At 41.1% G+C, this 10,730-nt stretch overlaps 1 protein-coding gene across 1 annotated transcript in view; it reads left to right on the top strand.

The window, feature by feature from the left end:
• The first annotated feature begins 235 nt into the window (after positions 1-235).
• The window catches only part of CPS1 (carbamoyl-phosphate synthase 1), a 111,222-nt gene continuing 100,727 nt past the window's right edge, over positions 236-10,730 (top strand). Inside the window, exons 1-4 of the mRNA XM_069735370.1 lie at positions 236-451; positions 4,211-4,320; positions 8,654-8,798; positions 9,062-9,151. Coding sequence (XP_069591471.1) covers positions 341-451; positions 4,211-4,320; positions 8,654-8,798; positions 9,062-9,151 — 456 coding nt within the window. The 5' untranslated portion in view covers positions 236-340. The remainder of the gene's footprint in view (positions 452-4,210; positions 4,321-8,653; positions 8,799-9,061; positions 9,152-10,730) is intronic.

Here is a 10,730-nt window from a genome sequence, read left to right as displayed (position 1 = left end):
TCGATTCCTAGCACCGGCAGAGCATTGCATTGCTGATAAAAGGAAAGTAGATTTCTTATAAAGTATCATGTGTTTGAACATCACTCCAAGAGACAATGTTTAATCAGTGTTGCAACGTCGTCACACAGACATCTAAAATTCAAGGTATATCCTCGATGTAAAAGAGGGAGGTGGACACCAAGAGGTGGAGCTTGGCTCCGATTTATTAAATGCCCACATTGGAGCAAATATCAGTAAATGAGACCCTGGTTGAAGCCTCTTTCCTACAAGCCACTCTGAAGCCTAAACATCTACCTCTACTTGCTCTGGGAGGGCTATTCCACTCTACGAGGCCCTAAAGATGACTCGGATTTTGTCTGTTTTTAAGGCTGCTAGGGCAGGAGTTCTCAATGGCACTGCCCAGAGTCACTGCGGCTTTGCAAAACCCGGTCTCCGTTTCATGAGTGTTAAGGTATTGATACATTATGATACTAGTCTGAGTTTCTAGATTTATTGTGTTTAATATCATCTAGATATTAGAGAAATGTAGGAGCTTTATCCTTCATACGGTGGGATGTCATTTTGTATTATGGACAATGTATTATTACAATTCACTGCTAATCATGGAATACTGAGAGTTGGTAAACTAGTAGCCTAACCACCGTAGATATGTCAAATTTACAAGATTGGGCAGATGTCTTAGGCTGTAATGTTCAATATCTCCTCTATTTTTTTGATCATCTCTCAACCCTTTCCTGATAATCAGTGATGCCTCATCCATCATTTAATGGTGCCCCAGATTTTGCAGTATGAGAAACAAAATCTCTTGCCTTCCGCAAGTCTATATTTACTAACCTCTTAGCTCAATTCTTAGGCATTTAATTCTGAAAGGTCTGCGACCTTAATATCGGAGTATCAGAGTGTTTCAGTCAAAAATGGCTAGATTTTTTTGGTGATTTTGTAAATGTGGTGGGAAAACAAAGGTCCTAACTTTATTATTTCTTGGGCTATCAAAAATGTTTGTGGTGTGTTTCTTTTTTCATAACATGTGTTTTTATATTAGTTTTATTAATTTTTGTTCAATTACCTACATTTTTTTATTAGTAATATTTAGCTCGGTATAGTTTACGTTGGCAAAATACACAAAAGTAAAGTATATATAATATGCACTTAAATTATGGGAAACATATGGTGACAAATTGTTTTGAGGTGGATGGTATTTTTAAAAAATTTTCTTATAACTTTTAATTTTGTACATTGTTTTGTAACCTAATCTCATTTCTATGAGGTCATAAAAGATCTCCTTGAGTATCTTTACACCATCTGACAAGTAGGCATCTGACTTGCTATTACTGGATGATATGGGAAGGAACTCTTAGGCTAAGTTCCCACAATGAGTCTCCGGTGTCTATTTGACGCTGCATATTTTCACTGACCCAAAAAATACAGCATCTTAAAATTTCATCAGCAAAGTGGATGCGATTTATAGAAATCTTATATCCACTGTGAAATTTTTTTTGCTCTTTGGAAACTGTATGATTTTGAAATCTGAAACATATCAATTTTTCTCGCAGTAAATATGCATTTTATTTGCAGATTTTCCCCAAATACTTGAACGAGATGAGGAAAATATGCAGATTAGAACCACATATATACTTTTTTATTGCATTAGTGCAGCGGAAATGCAAATCAAACGCATGTCATCCACACATGACTTTATAAAGAATGTTTTATTAAAGTTAAATAACAACATGTATCCAAAACCAAGCAGTTTTATTTTTTTTTTAAAATGAGATGCTAAAACATTTCGGCTCTAAAAACACATGTAAAAAATGCATTAAAAATTCAATGAAAAAACAGATAACAGGTGCAGAAATGTTGCAGTATAAAAACACACTTAATAAAAACTGTGGGAACTTTGCCTGAAGCTGCGCCATCCAACAACATTAGGTTAGATCCTATAAATCCTATAGCCAAGTGGCGTACATTTAAAAGGAACCAGTCAGCAGGATATTCGACCTCAACTAAAAGTATGAGTGTAAAGCCCCTTTAAGGCTTGTTACATTCATAACTTGATAGTAGAGTTTTGTTGAGGCTTTTTTGAGAAATCTGTTTTTTTTATGCTCAAGTGCAGCAGAGCGGGCATTTCACTCCAGGTCTGCTGTACTTTGCCGTCCACCGCCGATCTCTGGACATTGATGGACAGGTCACTCTTCCCTCAATGACCTGTCTTCCCTGCACAGGCGTCATCATTGCCCGGGTTCATGTCATCAGAAGGGATGGCAGCAATGTACTATGCTCCTGAAGACGTTGCGAGATCAATGTACTGGCTCCCACATAGTCGCCGGTGCTGCCCATTCTGCAAAAACGGGCAATTATGGTGCCTTCACAGGAAAGACAGATCACTGAGGGAAGAATAACCTGTCAATCAATGACCAGAGACCCGCCGTGGGCGGCAAAGTACAACAGAGCTGAGGTGTGAAGTGCCCGCCCCCATGCACTTGAGCATAGGACTTCAAGAACAGATTTCTCAAAGATGCCTTAACAAAATTCTAACTAGCAAGTTATGAATGTAACAATCATTAAAGGGGCTTTACATTTAGTTAGGGGTCAAATATCTTACTGACAGGTGCTCTTTAATGTTGTGCACAAAGCCCTGGCCGAATAAGCCACCTTCTGAGACACCCACCAACATCTCAGACGTCTGAAGATCTTTCACCACCAAGTCCCTACTGTTGAGGTCTAAGTGATATCAGATGCGTTTTTATAAATTTGTCTGACCCAGCATTCCTGCAGAAAAGAAGGCCAAGGCCAAAGCGGGACAGGGCGCACTGATCTAAGTAGGGAAAAGGTCAAAGCTTTCCATCGTTCTGACAATGCACCATGAAATATATTCACTCTCACAGATACATTATGTTTGTAAATAGTTTATATATATTTGCTGTTCATGGCATATCAGATTTATTTTATTTTTTCGTATTCTGAATATGCTCCTTTTTCTTTTCTTTTTTTTTATTATTTATGCATAATAAATAATTGAGAATTATTTACCTAACGATCACTGAGTCTCTCTAGTTAGAAAAGTGGACAAGAAAATCTAAGCCAAAATATGAGACATATTCAATATTTCAAGGGAAGCTATATTAATAAGATTGGTTCCATTTTTTTTTAATTAAAGGAGAAACATTTGTAAAAGGATTTTCTTTGAGTGTACGTCATGGTGCACAAATGTGTCCACACTGTCCGAGGCATAGGTAGAAGAGTCGGGACTCCATAGCAACCTTCTGAATGCCTGAACCCTATTCCACACTTATCTCCGATGGGCACTGCTTGCTCTGACACGCGGCACGTCACCACTGGATCCTTCTCCTGTTCTTCCTGCTCTGACAATCTCCTTCTGCTCATCACGAGCCATCCTGCATTGCTACCTGGCCTGCGATGCTAGTCTTGTAGCATTATGCTCTCAATTTGGAATCCAACCATGGGCAACATATGTGCGGAATTTAGATAGTCTGTATTTTCTTAAAGGGAACCTGTCTGCAGAATTTTATTGTGTAATCTGTGAGCAGCATGATGTAGTGGCTGAAACCCTGATTCCAGTGATGTGTCACTTGCTAGTCTGCGTGCTATGTTTTTTTTACAATGCCTGTTTTTTTCAATTTCAGATCCAGCAGTGCTCAAATGCTGAGCCCTGTATAACCCTGCCCACACCACTAGTTGGAAGGTTTCCGTGCACAGTGTAAATCGACAGTAAGCTGCTAATTATTGGTGGGGGCGGGGTTACACAGAGCAGAAGGACTAGAAGGCATGAGACACCTTGTCCTCTAGTGATAATCTCCTGCTGATAAAACATTGATTAAATTGAAACAGCAACACATAACCTAGTAAGAGATGCATCGCTGTAACCAGGCTTTCAGCCTCTACATCGAGTTGCTCTCAGATTACAAAGGAAAACCCTGCTGACATATTCCCTCTAAGGTACAAAGGTTTGTTCTCATGCTCAAAAAACATACTGGTAGGATGATCTCCCTAATGTGTGTTTATCTGTAGGATGCACATATACTTTGGTTCTCACTGGGAACACATGCCACTGATCCAAAATCTGTTAGCATTGTGGAATATTCAATCAGATGCCATGTTATGGTCAGCGCACAATTGGTTCAAGCACATAACCCTAAGGATCATTAACAATAACTCCATATAATACAGGGATATCATGATTTTCATTTAGGCGCACACTGCTAATTTAGTGCTGGAAGATGGGACAAAAATCAAAGGATACTCATTTGGGCACCCTGCATCAGTAGCCGGAGAAGTCGTCTTTAACACTGGACTGGGCGGGTAAGTTATTTTTTTTCGAGGAAGATCGTTTGTATATCTTAATTATATCACATTGTAATCTGAATGAGCCTAAAGTGTAATTAAAGAGGTTGTCTGATGATAAGACGTTATGGCCTATCCACGGGATGGGTGGGGGTCCGACTGCGGTGACCTGCGCCAATAGATGGAGTGACATGTTCGGCTGACATTCCATTCAGTCCTTCATTCCCTACAAGGCTGTTGAGCGCTGTCCACGGCTTTTTTCCAGCAATCTCATAGAGAATGAATGGCGTGGCATCTATTTTGTGGGGATTGTCCTATTGGGGATACAAATTCTCCGTCCTGAGTGGGTCTCCGCAGTCAGACCCCCACTGATCAGTAAATTATCACCAGTCCTGTGGATAGGTCATCATTTGTTTTCACTGGACAGCCCCTTTAAGCATTGAATTTTAGAATGCTTTTAAGAGGTTTATAACATGTTTGATGATACCCATGTTTAGCCGTATATGAATAAAACATATTATATACTCACCTTATGGACTTACCATGGCTATTATGCCGCCATTTATGTGGTCTTCGATTTCTCTATTTGTCTTTGTTTACATGTCTGTAGCTAGGATGTGCCATGGTTTTCATGTGGACAGTACAAGTCAGGCATGACACTCTCCATACGGAGAAATGTTACCAGGTAGACCCCAGTCAGAAGCCTCTCATACAGCTAAATCAGGTCTCATGTTTTGCACTGAGGAGGAGCAAAACTCTGAAACATGTGTCCACAATTTGAAATTCCGGTTTGGTTTTAATCCTAAGTCATGTGGAAAGGCTTGTTAAAGGGTTAGTATTGACTGTTAGGATTGCTACTTCCAATAGGTGGCGCTAGAGTCCTCTTCCTCTCTGAAGAGGCAATTTGTATGGGCCAACATTGACATGCCAACCATGATGATATCGCTTCTGTGGCCAGTGATTGGCTGCTCGATAACATGTAGAATAAGACACGTCATAGCTGTGACCGGTGGAGGACCAAGGAACTATGTTGCATATGAAATATTAGTAATTTTTCCCATCCCTTTTCCTCTCTAAATATTTTCTCTTTTCTACATTAATTATCTAATTATACACAGATTGTCAGACATTGCACAGACAGTTTCATCTGAGTTAATCTGATTCTTCTAAACATGAAATTTCACCAGTGACAATGACAGATTATAACCATAACCACAAAATGATTAGATCCATCAGACTCAAAAATGATCTGACCTGCTAGAAATGTTTCCGCTGTGATTAGATCATGTACCTCAGATATGGGAGAGAGTAGATCTTTGTATAACCATGAAAGGAACAATCTATAAAAATGTTCCTACTCTCGTGAAATATCCCTGTGGGGTCAATAGGCAGCTCAGGCTATATTCATAGGAAAGTCTGTTTTGCTCGAGTTTAAAAGTAATATTAAATAGGTTCTACGGGAATGTAAAAAAAATAAAAGAAATGCAGATACAATTGTATATGGAACGCCTGCTCAGACCTTGGGGTACTGGACCGGGTCCGGTGGTAATTAGAGAGGTAGTCATGGTGGCGGTGACCAGGTCCGTGGCCCTTGGCGTCCAAGTTAAAGGGAAAGTCTTTAAAGCGGATGTTTTGTGAGAAATAGAGAATGTTTGTGACGCCACTTGTGGTATTCGGTCAAGGATGACCGACGCTGCTTAGAAGAGGGGTCCACTGGGGGCTGATGGAATTGCAGCAGAGTTGGAATGGCTTCGCACAGGTGAAACTTAGTCCCCAGGGCTCCCGGTGTAGTTGGTAAAGGATGATGGGTGTTAGGGTGCAGCAAGGAATTACGAGACACAGGTTTTGCAGTCTTTTTACCTTTTACTGATCCATTCACGGTCCAAGACACAGGTTACAGGTTATCTTGGGATACGGGCAGCCTGGAAGCAAATTGAAGTGTGAGTTCCTTGCTGCCTGAGGCTTCACACAAGGTCCTCCCTCTCTCTCTGTCCTAAAAGTAGGACAGTACCTGCATGGCAGGCAACGCGAGCCTTTTTACAGGTGTCCCTACTTGTGGCAACTCCGGGCTCTATATGCTGCTGTGCCTTCGAGTGTAGTTGTGGACATGAAACTTGAAATCTCCTGCCCTCCAGTTTCTGCTGTGGAGCATACAGTCCCACACTGCCTCGGACTCCCGGTGTCCGGTTCCTGCGCTTCAGCATGGAGGGAGCTCAGTCACAGCTCCCCTCCAGCTCCTCATTTCTCCGCTGCTCCTTTTCCCCTCACACTCTTTACAGACTCACTACTGACTGACTTACTAACCCCCCCACAGCCAGAATATATGTAGGGAACCCCCCTGAAACCGGGTCTAGAGCTCCCCCTTCTGGCCTGGAGTCAGAAAGTGTTGAATGTACATGTTACCTGTTAAAGGGATCCTCCTCACTTCCAGGCCTGGCATCACTCTCCAGGCCGGCAATACCACTGTGGTACCTGGACTCCTGGGGTGCCACATATACCTAAATACCTTCTATTAAGAATTAATGCTTGTGTTGTCTAGGAAGGTATTTACTCTAGAATTTAAATAGTTGGGATATTGTTTCATTGCCAGAAACCTGTTCTAGAATGTTAACAGGACAGATGCCTGTGAGCATGTGCAGTAGGAAGCACTGCCTCTCTCTTCATGCATAGGAGGATGTGCTCCCAGGGCATATTGTGATCTGATACTGAGATATGAGGGGTGCTGAGGTAAGAAGAAGCTGCTCATACTGCTGCTCACCCTGTCTATCTCATCTAATACTGGAGATACCAGAAGTGCTAGGGTAAGAAGAGGCTGCTCACACGGCTGTCCATCCTGTCTATCTGTTCTAATAATGGAGATTCCAGGAGTGCTATGGTAAAAAGAGGCTGCGCACACTGCTGTCCGTCATGTCTATCTCACCTAATAATGGAGATACCAGAAAGGCTAGGGTAAGAAGAAGCTGCTCACACTGCTGTCCGTCTTGTCTATCTCATCTAATAATGGAGATACCAGAAGTGCTAGGGTAAGAAGCAGCGGCTCATACTGATATCCCCCCTGTCTATCTCATCTAACTATGGAGAAGCCAGAAGTGCTAGGGTAAGAAGAGGCTGCTCACACTGTTGTCCATCCTGTCTATCTCATCTAACTATGGAGAAACCAGAAGTGCTATGGTAAGAAGAGGCTGCTCACACTGCTGTCCATCCTGTATATCTCATCTAATACTGGAGAAACCAAGAGCACTGAAGTAAGAAGAGGCTACTCACACTGCTATCCACCCTGTCATTTTGATTTAATAATGCAGATTCCAAAAGTTCTAGGGTAAGAAGAGGCCGCTCACATTATTCAACCTCTCTTTCTTATCTAATACTGGAGATACCAGGGTTGCTAAGATAAGTAGAGGATGCTCACACAACAATTAACCCTGTCTACCTGATCTAATACTGGGGATACCAGGAGAGCTGAGGTAAGAAAAGGCTGCATAAACCACTATCCACCCTGTCTATATGACAGAAAACTAAAGATGTCAGGAGTGTTTGTCCAACCTTGTCTTTCTGAGCTAATGCTGGAGATAACAGGAGTGCTGAGGTAAGAAGAGGCTGCTCACACTGCTCTCCTCCATGTGTTTCTGAATGGAGAGTGGCCAGTGTGACCTGGAGATAACCGGTACCATATAATATCAATCTACCTTCAGTAGCGGAGCTTCCTACTGCACACATCCACAGGCAGCTTCCTATTAACATCCTGGGACAGGTTTCTGTCGTTGTAACAAGACGGTTCGTACTGTAATGTTATACTGGGCACCTCCCCAGAAAATATCAGTGTCATTTACTAATTCAGCTATAATGATATTTCCTTTAGGTATTTATTTTATATCCCTTTAACAATATCAATCTTGATTAATTAAGAAGTTACTACCACACTATCATAACATTGCTCAGCAGTGTAACTGTATCACAGCTCACATTCATTTCCATTTTTTTTTTTTTTTTACCAATGACTGAACTTTTATACTCACAACACCCCATCATGTTGCAGTTTGGGTAGCAGCAAACAATATGATAATACGGAGTTGTATGGGATTCAATATATATATATATATATATATATATATATATATATATATATATAAAAAACAGCACCTCCTTTATCTGTAGGCTGTATGTGGTATTGCAGCTAAGTCCGACTCACTATTTCATACAAATCCAAGCCCAATAAGACCCTTACATAATAAACTGATATCATGTATGTATGCCTGAATGTGACATGTAAAAACTTTATTTAATTTGAATTAAATGTGGAGATTGATATAAGGATACTGACTGACAACGTTATCGTGTCTTGTACCTGTAGATATGTAGAAGCTTTGACAGACCCCGGCTACCGTGGACAAATTCTCACCCTAACTAACCCGATCATAGGAAACGGCGGCGCACCGGACACTAAGGCAGTGGATTCCTATGGGCTGATGAAATACATTGAGTCGGAGAACATTCAGGTGAGCGCAGTCATCATCTCCGCTTTACCTTTCTCTCTTATTCATGTGACCTACTTGATCTTATTCCATGTCTTTGCATTGTCACGGTGCCTAGACGAACCCTATCATAGGTCACTCGCTCTGTAGCCGTCTCGCCCTGTCTGAAGATCACTCATCTCCTGCTCACGTGGACATATAATGTATCATTTACAGATATTGCGTCCAGTCCTATCGAGATCGCAGTTACTTTACGGACAATAAACGATTCTGTCTTTGTCTTGCAGGCATCCGGATTACTGGTCTTGGACTACAGTAATGAATACAGCCACTGGGGGGCAGTCAAGTCACTGTCAGAGTGGCTACAGGAAGAGAAGGTTTGTCGCCAGTCCATTCTTTATATATCAGGATCACCTGTAGGACAAAAATGTTCTGTGAAAAGAAGATGATGGCTGTCCACAGAGCAAATTTACTATGGATCCTACCATAGCAGACCTGAAACCCCAGGACTTGTCATGGATCAACAATAATGACTGAGATGAGCATAGGGTTCAGTTAATTACAGGGTGTTTAGGTATTGTGGCTGTAGTACAGATGCAGAAACACATTTACGCTTTGTTCACACCGGGCACCTTTCAATATTTTATTTTTGCTGCGTTTTTTAATGTAAATTTTCAGCTGCGTTTTACAGTACCAGCAAAGTCTATGAGATTTCAGAAATCTCCTGCACACACATTGTTTTTTTTTTTTTGTCACCAGGATTTTGTGCTTTACATATTTTTTGCACAATGGAGCATGTCACTTCTTTCTACATTTTTTTCTGCTTTTTTTCCAGCGTTTTTCACCTATTGAAAGTAATGGATGACGAAATAAACGCTGAAATCCGCACCAAAAAAAGCAGGCATCAGATTTTGCAGCATTGTTTTGCCATAAGCTGATGAAATAGAATGAGATATTTTTTTTCATTGCGCTAAACTTTATCAGCATTCACAAGAGACAACTGTAGCATGCCAGGAAAAAAAAGCAAGAAAAAACAAGCAAAACCTATATTTTTTTTCTGCAGCTTCTTCTGCAGAAAAAAACGCTGAAAAAACGCCAAGTGTGAACATAGCCTTAAGGCTGCCGTCACACTAGCAGTATTTGGTCAGTATTTTACATCAGTATTCAGGGCTGCCACTAGAAATTTCGGGGCCCCATACTGGCAAAATTTTCGGGGCCCCCTTGAGACTCCGCCCAGGCTCCACCCCAGCCCCGCCTCCAGGCTCCACCCCACGAACTGTCCACAGTCCCACCGCTCTCTCTTGGAAAATCTCCACTTCTCACCTATCACACATTAACAGTTCCCATCACCAGATCACACATATAGCCGGCAGCTTTTGTTTTGGTCAAAAGATTTTTTTAAGCCGCCACCATAACACGGTAGACACTTTTGGCCGGGCCCTACTCTGCTGTAACCTATTAAATATTTGTTAAAATATGCAATACAATTTAGGTATATTTTTATTTATTTTTCAATTTTTAAAATGACCAATAATATCACATACAAAGAACAAATACCACCGCACTATGACCAGATGACATATTACCACCACAGTGATCGAATAATATCACATACAAGGAACAAATACCACAACACCATGACCAGACCGCATATTACCACCACAGTGATCGAATAATATCACATACAAGGAACAAATACCACAACACCATGACCAGACCGCATATTACCACCACAGTGATCGAATAATATCACATACAAGGAACAAATACCACAACACCATGGCCAGACCACATATTACCACCACATAGTGACTGAATACTACAATTCTGATCAGTAATTAAAAAAAAAAGTACCATACTATCACCATAAGTGCCATTATACACAGGAGATCTGTACTTGGTATGCAGTGTATGTGTACAGATAATACAGTGATCACTAGTGAAATTATACACAGG

This window comes from Ranitomeya imitator, chromosome 7 (genome assembly GCF_032444005.1).
Source record: "Ranitomeya imitator isolate aRanImi1 chromosome 7, aRanImi1.pri, whole genome shotgun sequence".
Lineage (NCBI taxonomy): Eukaryota > Metazoa > Chordata > Amphibia > Anura > Dendrobatidae > Ranitomeya > Ranitomeya imitator.
The sequence above is the reverse complement of the archived record's forward strand: the minus strand, read 5'-3'. Positions and strand labels throughout refer to the sequence as shown.